At 44.0% G+C, this 12,000-nt stretch overlaps 1 protein-coding gene across 1 annotated transcript in view; it reads left to right on the top strand.

The window, feature by feature from the left end:
• The window catches only part of ZKSCAN1 (zinc finger with KRAB and SCAN domains 1), a 68,005-nt gene that overhangs the window by 38,747 nt on the left and 17,258 nt on the right, over positions 1–12,000 (top strand). The window contains exons 7-9 of the mRNA XM_030300383.2: positions 3,970–4,449; positions 5,046–5,235; positions 7,312–8,135. Coding sequence (XP_030156243.2) covers positions 3,970–4,449; positions 5,046–5,235; positions 7,312–8,135 — 1,494 coding nt within the window. The remainder of the gene's footprint in view (positions 1–3,969; positions 4,450–5,045; positions 5,236–7,311; positions 8,136–12,000) is intronic.

Raw genomic sequence — 12,000 nt, 5'->3', positions numbered from 1 at the left:
ATGACCTTGCCCTTTACTCTAGGAGACACTGCCTCGAAAGGCGTGAGCAGAAGAATGGTATGACCTGACTTGTATGTTAACAGGGTTGCTCTGGCTGCTTGTTGGCACTAGACCCGGGGGCAGGGGTGGAAGCACTTAGGAGGCTCTTGCAATACTCCAGGCAAGTAGGGGAGGGGCTGGGATGCAGTACTGGAGGTAGTGCGAATTGGTTGAACATTGGATCTTTTGGACGTAGAGCTCACAGGATTCGCTTATGAATTATATGTAGAATGAGGAGTCTGGGATAACCAGGTTTTTTGTTCCAAGAAAACAGAATGATGGAGTCGCCATTAACCGTCAAGTAGGTAGTTGGTCACATGAGTCTAGAGTTCAAAAGAGAGCTCTGGGCTGGAGATTAATTGGTGGTTGGGATGGGGCGCCTGGGTGGCGCAGTCGGTTAAGCGTCCGACTTCAGCCAGGTCACGATCTCGCGGTCCGGGAGTTCGAGCCCCGCGTCGGGCTCTGGGCTGATGGCTCAGAGCCTGGAGCCTGCTTCCGATTCTGTGTGTGTCTCTCTCTCTCTGCCCCTCCCCCGTTCATGCTCTGTCTCTCTCTGTCCCAAAAAATAAATAAACGTTGAAAAAAAAAATTAAAAAAAAAAAAAAAATTGGTGGTTGGGAGTACGTGGATGGTAATTAGAGCCGTGTGACTGGATGAAATCTCTGGGGAGAATGAATGCAGCAGGGATGAAGTGGTCCAAGCGCCTATCCCTCCACTCATTTGAGGTCTTGCAAAGACACGGATTTGAGTTGTGGGCAGCATCCAAGGGAAACTTTTTCTTCTTAAGAATTTTTTTTTGTTTTTAACATAATCTCCACATACAATGTGGGTCTCGAGCTCACAACCCCGAGGTCAAGAGTCGCATGCTCTACCGGCTGAGCCAACTAGGCACTCCACCTTTTTTTTCTTTAAATGTGACTATGTACATGCTTTGCAGAGGTAGTTCTGTGATCTGTGAGATTGGATATGCCATTCTGGGAACAGATCCACATGAATCTGATACAGGTCACTTCCTGTTGAATGCCACCTGTGCTAAGTAATTCCTCCCTTGTGCCTTGCTGAGTTTCCCAGGCTTGATCCCAGAAGCTGAGCAACCCACACAGATTCCAGTGTCTTTCCTATTCTAGGGATGCACTTCTGTGAGTGGAGTGTGAAATTTTGTAACCAGATATGAGAAGGTATTTCAGCACTGCAGAGATCTACTTTTAAGCATTTCAAATGAATGCTCCCAGCACTATTCCATCTGTTATTTTAAGGTCATTTTAGCCTTTTGTGCTAGTGCCTTTATTTAGGAAACTAGATAGTGTGCTTCTCTCCTGGCTTTTTTCAAGTTATTCTGAACTTGGGAGCTCCAGAAGTGTATTGGATGTGCAGAGCAGCGTGAGGGAGTACGTGCTGCTGATTTGGGTCCACCCTGTCAAGACACCTGTTGATATCTCCTAGGATGCTTCAGATTTGGGGTACAGTGGAGAGGAATCCCAAGTACCGGCATCCCTAGAAGTCTCAACTAATTAGTAGCTGATAATTATTGAAATTTTCATAAAAAGTTATATATTGAGGTTCTAGTCGTAGGATCCCATTTTATATTTTTTAGAATTACTAGAATTAAAAATAAATAAAAAATAAAATTATCAGAATTGGTCACAAAAATTAGTGGAGAGCAGTCATAGAAAATGTATGTTTTTAATGTGTGTTTATTAAATGTGTGAAAGTAATACTTAAGTAACATACTAGGGACACCTGGCTGACTTAGCTGGAGCGTGCAACTTGATCTCAGGGTTATGAGTTCGAGCCCCACGTTGGGGGTAGGGATTAGTAAAATAAAAAACTTAAAAAAACAAAAGCTGTTAACATAGATGTGCATTTGTTGGGGGCGTTCTGCATGGTCTGTGATTGCTTTTTTGTTTGTTTGTTTGTTTGGAAGTCCATGAAGTTGTTGGATTAGTAGTAAAACCAATTTGGTTTGTCCTTAAAGATTTTCTGATATAAAAGTAATAATACCCATTGTAGAAAATTTAGAAAATGAAAAAAAGAATTTAAAAAATTGAATTCATCTATAACCCAGCAATATCACTGTTTGTGTTTTATCCTTTTTCCTTTGTTGTGATTATGGGGATGTATGTGAGACTTGCCACTTAGAGACATCAGGCCAGAGGTGGATGTGCATGTCAGCCATCAGCATACTCAAGTTTTTATTTTCGTTTTTATTTTTTTCATACCGAAGTTTTCAAATGCCTTAGATTTAGGTTATCTTTGACGCCTCTATTTTCTCATCTTCTGCAAGCTTTTGAAATTATGAAAGCCTCTATTTTCTCATCCTTTTTATGGTCTCTATCCTTGTTACCATTATCATTTCATGTAACGAAAACCTGTGTAGATTTTTATCCGTTTGGCTCTTCACTGAGACTGTTGGAGTTGTCCTGCTCTCAGTTGTCCAAACCCAGAATGGGACGTCTACGTGACCTGACAGATGCTGCCTAAAGTTTGGAAACATGCTTAGGAAAGCCAGTCACAAGCATGTAAGGTTAATTCATGCAGGTTTCTTTCAGAGTATACTTCATGAATGCCACTAATTGTATAGTCTGATTCTGTTGTCTGTTTACTCCTATACTTTCCATCTCCCCCACAGACTTGAAAACCTTGTGGGGGTGAGAGCACATCTGTCTTACTCATCACTGCAGTCCCAGCTCAAAGCCCGTGGCAGGTATTCAAGTCAATGTTGAGTGAAGGGACTTCATTTTTTGGGCAAGTGAGGGAAAAAGAAGTAATTATATTTACTACAGATGTTTTTGGTGTTCTAATGTATTGACTGACAGATAATTAGAATATTTAGTATTTAAAAGAAAAATTTTTTTTTTTTTTTTAATTTTTTTTTTCAACGTTTATTTATTTTTGGGACAGAGAGAGACAGAGCATGAACGGGGGAGGGGCAGAGAGAGAGGGAGACACAGAATCGGAAACAGCCTCCAAGCTCTGAGCCATCAGCCCAGAGCCTGACGCGGGGCTCGAACTCCCGGACCGGGAGATTGTGACCTGGCTGAAGTCAGACGCTTAACCGACTGCGCCACCCAGGCGCCCCTAAAAGAAAAATATTTTAAGCATTTTTTTGTATCATTTGCTATGACTTAATTTTTACCTATTCTCAACAATACATATCTCATCAAAATAAATACCTCTGTAAGAATATAGGTTACTTTTAGTTTAATTTGTCATTCACTTGTCTTTTTTAAGTAGGCTCTACGCCCAACATGGGGCCCGAAATCATGACCCTGAGACCAAGAGTCACATGCTCCACCGGCTGAGCCAGCTAGGTGCCCTTGACTAACAAATTTTTAATGTTGAATCTCAAAGTCTTGGATTTAGACAGGCTGCAGTTGGCCTGTAGGTATCCTGTTGAAATCTCAGGAGTTGTAAGATTCTGAAACAGGTTTTAGAGCAAAGTTAATTTAAATTTAATTTTAGCGGTCCCTGGGTGGCTCAGTTGGTTGAGCATCCCACTGTTGATCTCAGCTGAGCTAACACATGATCCCAGTGTAGTGGGATCCAGCCCCACATTGGGCTCCACACTGAGCATGGAGCCTGCTTGAGATTCTCTCTCCCTCTGTTCCTCTCCCCACTGTGTTCAGTGTCTCTCTCTCTCTCTCTCTCAAATTAAAAAAAAATTATGTACAAATTAAAATTTTAAAAAATAATAAATTTAATTTTAAAATTATGCCATAGTGTACTTTTTATCAGAGTGGAGACAGTAAAATTGAAGTAGGATATCCTGAGCTGACTCTTGAATGATTTTGGACAATTATTTTTATGTGATGGTTCTGTGGTGGCCATAATTTCCACAATTTGTTGTGCTGACAGTGTGGCTGTAAAGACCTAAAAAGCATCCTTTTTTTCTTTTTGTAATTTATGGTAACCGTATTTTCTCAGGTTTAACGTGTAGCCCTAAAGATCCAGAAACCCAAAGGAACCACTATTCCTGCTCCACATAGTCCCATCCGTAGTGAGGCTGTTTCTGGAATCTGTGTGATGACCAAGGTTTTAGGCATGGCTGCAGTTCGGGTTCCTCGGCCTCCACGGGAGAGGGGGCCTGTGGTGGTTAAAGATGAGGAAGAGGAAGGGAAGTGCCTTCCTAGCCTGGAGGTGTTCCGCCAGCGCTTCCGGCAGTTTGGGTACCATGACACACCTGGCCCCCGGGAGGCCCTGAGCCAGCTCCGGGTGCTCTGCTGTGAGTGGCTGAGGCCTGAGATCCACACCAAGGAGCAGATCCTGGAGCTGCTGGTGCTGGAGCAGTTCCTGAGCATCCTGCCCCAGGAGCTCCAGGCCTGGGTGCAGGAGCACTGCCCGGAGAGCGCTGAAGAGGCCGTCACTCTCCTAGAAGATCTGGAGCGAGAACTGGACGAGCCAGGGCAGCAGGTAGGCTGGGGAGACCTTTTCTGCTATGAGATTGAGAGCATAGCATTCGGGGCAGGCTGGGTTTGTCCATCCAGTGAGAGTAGCTGAATGGAAGTTTCTGCTGACTTACACTGTGTTTCCTCCTGTATTTCTTCTACCGTCCAGTATTGATCTTTAGCTATGGGAGTTGAATGAGATGAATGGGTTTCCTTTTTTTTTTCCCTTAGAGGTTGTACATTAGCTCTCCTGGTGTTCTTTCATTCTGCAGTTGACCCTTGAACCACACAGAGGTTAGGGGTGTCAGCCCCGCCTCCCCAGGATATGTGCATTTGAGGATCCCAATATAACTTTGGATTCCCCTGAAACTTCTAAATAGTCTACTGTTGACCAGAAACCTTACCAATAACATAAATAGTCAATTAACACTTACTTTGTATGTTATATGTATTCTATACTACATTCTTGTAATAAAGTAAGCTAGAGAAAGGAAAGCCTTAAAATCATAAGAGACATATTTACTATATTGTATGTCTCAAAAAAGAGATGCGTGTTTAAGTGGACCTGGGTAGTTCCGAGGTGAGCTGTGCATAAACTCCATCATTCCTCATTGTCTCTAGGCCTCACCGCCTCCAAATGAGCAGAAACAGATGTGGGAGAAGAGGTCCTCTTCAGGAACGGCAAAGTTTCCAAGCAGTGTGCAGCCCCAGTCTGTGGAGACCAGTCACAGATGCGAAGCTTGGGAGCCCTTGTACATTCAGGAGACTGGGGAAGAGCAGGATTTCACTCCAGAGCTGAAACAGAGTCAAGGTAGGGGCTGTCTGTCATGCCACCTGCTTGGTGCCCCGGGCCTTTGTGGTGAAAGAAACAGAATAATTCTAATTCCCGGTTGCAAGGCAGTGCCCTAGACTGACTTGCCTGGTCTGGCTGCGGAGGCAGAATGAGTGCCTGAGTGCCTTTCATCCCTAGGTGCATCTCAGCCAGAGTCCTAGCAAGGGAACATGACATCCTCTTCTCTTGAAAGGGTGGGTTGAAGTGAGTTTAAAAAAGGGACTGTTCGGGGCCCCTGGGTGGCTCAGTCCGTCCCCCACTCTTGATTTTAGCTCAGGTCATGATTTCATGATTCATGGGATCAGGCCCCACGTTGGACTCTGTGGTGGCAGTGAAGAGCCTGCTTGGGATTCTCTCTCTCTGCCTCTCCCCAGTAGTGCTTTCTCTCCCTCTCTCCCTCCCTCTCTCTCTCTCTCTTTCAAAATAAATAAACATTTTAAAAATGTAAAAAAGGAGACTGTTCACAGAGGTGTGACAGGTTGAATGAACCAGTAAGAGATGATGCTTGTTTATTTGTTAATATTGTTAATAATTGGGTGAACCTGTTAACATCAGCATTGGATTATGCAGAAATGATCCCTGGTAAATTCTTTTCAGCTTCCAGTTCATAAGGCTATTTAAAATTTTTAGCTTAGGGGCGCCTGGGTGGTGCAGTCGGTTAAGCATCCGACTTCAGCCAGGTCACGATCTCGCGGTCCGTGAGTTCGAGCCCCGCGTCAGGCTCTGGGCTGATGGCTCAGAGCCTGGAGCCTGTTTCCGATTCTGTGTCTCCCTCTCTCTCTGCCCCTCGCCCGTTCATGCTCTGTCTCTCTCCCAAAAATAAATAAACGTTGAAAAAAAAAATTTATAAAATTTTTAGCTTAGAGGCACATGGGTGGCTCATTTGGTTAAGCATCTGACTCTCGATTTCAGCTCAGGTCATGGTCTCACACTTCATGAGATCGAGCCCTGCATCAGGCTCTGTGCTAACAGCATGGAGCTTGCTTGGGATTCTTTCCCTCTCTCTCTCAAAATAAGTAAATAAACTTAAAAAATTTTTTTTTAGCTTATGTATTAAGTTACTTATTTCCCACACATAGTACCTGGCAACTTTAGGGAAAATCTGTACATGTAGCCAAGTGTGACTGCTCATCACAGAGAATGAAAGGGACTTTTATCTACTGCTGCTGGGGTCCCCAGCAGACAGGAAGTAGGGGGTGAACGTGGAAGGAAATAGATGGGTTGAGTGGAGAGAGAGAGCCAGGGACCAGGGAAGGGGCTGAGAGGAAAGTACCTTGTTGATTGAGGCTCTTGTACTCACGGAGGGCTGACAGTTCTCAGAGGGAGCCCGTGGTTCAGTGTGGATTTCTCTTAGTCCCCTTTTCCATGTATGTGGACAGATTAGATGGACTTGTAAGTGTTGCTGCCTAGTGCAGTGCTCTAAAGAAGATATATTGCTTCAATATAATTTCGGGAGTATTAACTTTAGAACTAAAAGAATTGTAAGACATAGCCACTGTAGGTTACATGATGAGAGTCAAACTCTAATGGGAGGTTAGCACTTTCATTTAAATGAATAATGATCTGGGACTAGAATGATCGAATATGGACCGAATGTCCTCTTTTGTTGCTTTTCCACTTCTGTGAGAAGGTGAGTTTGCCACTAGCCTGGTCTCCTTTATTACCCTTTTTATTTTCCTTAATCAACTTCAACCATTCAGTAATACTTCTTACTTGTTTCTTTCTTCCTGGGCATCACCATCTCCTTTGTTGCTGTCCCAGCAGCCTGGTTTTGCCTTATTGCCCTCTTTATGTGAAGCTCTTCTCCTGGCAGAGAAGGCTGTGTACTCGTTATATCCTAACAACTACTAGTCGTGGCCTTGTGTGAAAGCCTGGTACTGTATACTAGATCTGATGGTGACTTTGTGTATCTGTGATACTGTGACCTCTCACAGAGCGATACTTGGTCACCCTTTAAAACCCATCCACATCATCTGACATTTCAATTTCTCCTTTAACAGTTGCTTCTCAGAACACAACACAACTGACATGTTCTTTTTCTGCTTATTGTTTCAGATCATAAATCGAACACCCAGAATGAGGAATCAACAGAGAAGCAGAAAAGTTCTGAAGAATCTCAAGAATTCAAAAGGGATATTATTCCTGTGATTATTGCCAGTAAATGTGAGTCCAGGTTAGAAAGGCAGTGGGTAAACCTTGAAAAGGAAAGAGGAACAAAAACTCCTCTCCTAGACAAAGGTTCTAAGAAAGGCAGAGAATTGATTCCCGCTAAACCTACCCCAGGAGAGAGGCGTTACATTTGTGCAGAGTGTGGAAAGGCCTTTAGTAATAGCTCAAATCTTACTAAACACCGGAGAACACACACTGGGGAGAAACCATATGTGTGCACCAAATGTGGGAAAGCTTTCAGCCACAGTTCAAACCTCACCCTTCATTACAGAACACACTTGGTGGACCGGCCCTATGACTGTAAGTGTGGGAAAGCCTTTGGTCAGAGCTCAGACCTCCTTAAACATCAGCGAATGCACACTGAAGAGGCACCATATCAGTGTAAAGATTGTGGGAAAGCTTTCAGTGGTAAAGGCAGCCTCATTCGACACTACCGGATACACACTGGGGAGAAACCTTACCAGTGTAACGAGTGCGGGAAGAGCTTTAGTCAGCACGCGGGTCTTAGTTCACACCAGAGACTCCACACTGGAGAGAAGCCATATAAATGTAAGGAGTGTGGGAAAGCCTTCAACCACAGCTCAAATTTTAATAAACATCATAGAATCCATACTGGGGAGAAGCCCTATTGGTGTAATCATTGTGGAAAAACCTTCTGTAGTAAGTCCAATCTTTCCAAACATCAGAGGGTCCACACTGGAGAGGGAGAAGTGCTTTAAGTGTTGAGCATGCTCTCTGAGTAGTTTTTGATTTTTCAAGTTTTAGCATACGGATCCTAGGGAGAAGCCTAGTAATTGCGCTATAAACTCTAGTGGTAGATTTTGTTTCACTCAACGTCAAGGGTGCCTGAGGAATGAGTGCTTGGGTGTTGGCCCAGTGGGAAGGAGGTCCTGGAGGGCATCAGGGTACTCACTGCCCACTGGCCAGCTCGCTGGGACGGGGTCCCCCACCACACTTTAGGTCTCCTGAACCAGGCCGGCATTGCCTTTTGTATAGTTAAACTGAGTATATCCAATATAATTAAGGAAGAAACACTGAAACTGTTTAACTGTTTTAACATATATTCAAGAAGTATGATTTGTAAAGAATTGAGCCACCTGAGCACAATTTAATCTGATTTGGAATAAACTTGTAACATCTTGTAATGCCTCAGGACTGTTCAAATAAATGGTATGTCGGTTATTGAACACTATTCTAGAGAGAGGAAACTGTTCCTGCCTGGTTGTAGCTCTTGGAAAATTTGGATTTGAGGTCATTAGAACTTTCAGTGCTTGTGAAGGTGCGTATTGGGAAGTCAGGGTAGAGCAGCTAGAGTACCTGCCTCTTGGGCTGTGTTGCGCTTAATTTTTTTTTCTGCACACTGGACACATTTTTTCATCGTTGGAAACATTCATCAGCCTCGTGTGCGTTTTGATTGTGTATATATATTCTGCCTCTACCGAAGTCTGAAAATCTGACTCTGAAACTTCCTTCTAAACTCTGCAAGTCAAGAATATACAACAGGATTCCTTCTAGCCCATACTGTGTGTTCCCTGACTGTCGTCAGGTGAGATTTTTGCACAGTCTCCAAGCACAAAGAAGCTACTCTCTTACAGCAGAGGGGAAGGGAGATTTTGTCTGTTAGGCTGGAGGGTTCTGGGGAATTTGGGGTTTGAGGTCCTCAGACACACCTACCCAGATGTCCCATGCATCAGGATCTGAATCTTTCCCAATCAGGGCCCAGAATTTTGGCATAAATGACTTGGCAAGGTTTTGCATTTAGCTTTCTTTGCAGTTCTGACCCCCTCGCAATAAACCGTGTGCCTGGTTTTCAGGCCAGTCTGCTCTCGCTGCAGATGGGATCACTGATCCCTCCCATGGGTGACTTTGGCTTCCACAACATGCCCTGAAGTGATAGTTGGCTGGACTAAGCCTATAATTTTCTCTCTTCAAAGCTTGAGAAACTCCGCGGTCCTAATAATTGCCACTATCCCAGTAATGTTCAAGTTCTGGGACTATTCCAGAAGCTAATGCTTCCCCTTCTACCTGTACCTCATCTCTTGCTAGAACTAGTGAGAATCTCGGTAATTCCATGGTATACCATGCCAGGGTTATCACTACTGCACTCGTTACCAGGCTCCTCTTACTAACCATCTGACCAGTGAGTGACCTGTCCCAAAGTCTCATCCTGATGGCTCAGTTTCTAGGGCCACTTCCAGCGCTGACTGTTAACAGTTTGGGTTTCCCTAAAACAGTCTGATACAAGGACTTGAAGGCCTAGAGTTTATTTAGGGAGGTGATTCAAGAAAGCCAGGTGTGAGGGAGCAGGAAGGGAAGGGGGGAGAAAAGCCAATAATGGGCTTCTGTAGGGAACTACAGCTCAAATCTACTGAACAGAACAAGCTAACAAATGGGAGAAACTGGGAATACGGGAGCTCTGCTCGAGTCTCAGTGCCCACCTGTGGTTAGGTGGAGTGCCTGCTTGGCTTTAGGAGAGTGGTTGAATCCTGGTGGGCCAGGAAGAACACTGCCCCCAGGGGGCTTTGAGACTGTCTTGGTCTGAAGATGCTTGTGAGCATGCCGACCCCCATGTCACACAGATAAACTTATAGGACTTACATTTGGATTCTAGATAAATAACATTTGGGGCATACTTCTACTAAAAAATTTATTCAGTGTGTATCTGAAATTCAAATTTCCCCGGGCATCCTGCATCTTACCTGGCATTTGTGGGCAGCAGTCCTTCCAACCCTTTGTCTCCCCAAACATGGTGATCTGATGAATCGAGGGGACTCAGTTACACCAATAGAATGTATATATGCTGATGAGGTGACAGCTTTGTGCATCCCAGGAAACACGTTGTGACTTTATCCATTCTTCTAGAATAATCTCTTAAGGGCTAGCCTGGACTCAGGGCAGCAGGTCTTGCAGCCCTTCTCTTTGGTGGCGACTGTCCACTACTAGGAGAGAGAAGGGTGATACCTATCTTGAGATAGGAAGTAACACAGTGGTCTCCACATTTCTGTGTAATGGCTTAATTTCACCCCAGCTAGTCTACCTACAGTGACTTAAAAAAAATTTTTTTTAAACATTTATTTAGTTTTGAGACAGAGAGAGACAGAACGTGAGCAGGGGAGGAGCAGAGAGAAAGAGAGAGAGGGACACAGATCTGAAGCAGGCTCCAGGTTCTGAGCTGTCAGCACAGAGCCTGATGCAGGGCTCGAACTCACGAACCGTGAGATCATGACCTGAGCCGAAGTCGGACGCTCAACAGACTGAGCCACCCAGGCGCCCCTACCTACAGTGACTTAAAATACAGTTCAAGTATATGATACAAAGGGCACCTGGGTGGCTGGCGCAGTTGGTTAAACGTCAGGTCATGATCTTACGGTTCATTAATTCAAGCCCTGCATCGGTCTCTGTGCTGACAGCTCAGAGCCTGGAGCCTGCTTCAGATTCTGTGTCTCCTCCTGTCTGCCCCTCCCCCATTCACGCTCTATTGCTCTCTTAAAAATAAACATTAAAAAAAATTAATAAAGTGTATGATGCAAAAACATGATTTTAGATGAATAAGCCAATTTTGACTCTAATACTACATTTGTGATATCAGCCAATACACACATTTCAATAATTTTTTCCAACTTTTTAAAGTTGTAAAATACACAAAATTTACCGTGTTATATACCTTAAATATATAACTTGTTAAAGGTATATATATATAAACTTTAAATTTATACCAAGCTAATAGAAAATATCTCATTTTAATTTTTTTTTTTTTAATTTTTTTTTTCAACGTTTTTTATTTATTTTTGGGACAGAGAGAGACAGAGCATGAACGGGGGAGGGGCAGAGAGAGAGGGAGACACAGAATCGGAAACAGGCTCCAGGCTCTGAGCCATCAGCCCAGAGCCCGACGCGGGGCTCGAACTCACGGACCGTGAGATCGTGACCTGGCTGAAGTCGGACGCGTAACCGACTGCGCCACCCAGGCGCCCCTCATTTTAATTTTTAAAATGTGTGATGGTGAACATGTGTTTTTCTTATCTTTATTGGCCAGTTGCTTTTCTTTTTGTGAAATGTCTCCTTGTATTCTTTGTCTTGTTTCTGTTGAGTTGTTCGTCTTTGTCTTCTTGATTTATGAAAGCTCTTTATATGTTAAAAACCTTAGGACCTTTTCTGTCATGTGTTAGAATATTTCTAAAAATTTTTTTTTGATAGAAGTGCGAGCAGGGGAGGGGCAGAGAGAAAGGGAGAGAGAGGATCTCAATCAGGCTCCACACCCAGCACAGAGCCTGACACAGGGCTTGGTCCCATGACCATGAGATCATGACCTGAGTCAAAATCAAGAGTCAGAAGCTTAATCGACTGAGCCACCCACGTGCCCCTCAAATTTTTTATATATACTTTTCATAGTATTTTCCCAGTACTTTATTTTTAATGGCATTTATTTAAATAATAACAAATTAGGGGCTCCTGAGTGGCTCAGTCGGTAAAGCATCCAACTCTTGATTTCCACTCAGGTCGTGATCTCGAGATGAGCGGGATCGAGCCCCAGGGGCTCTGCGCTGATAGGGGGGAGCCTGCTTGAGTTTCTCT

The sequence above is a fragment of the Lynx canadensis genome, chromosome E3 (genome assembly GCF_007474595.2).
Source record: "Lynx canadensis isolate LIC74 chromosome E3, mLynCan4.pri.v2, whole genome shotgun sequence".
NCBI classification, from domain to species: Eukaryota; Metazoa; Chordata; class Mammalia; order Carnivora; family Felidae; genus Lynx; species Lynx canadensis.
This window is presented reverse-complemented; position numbering and strand designations above follow the sequence as displayed.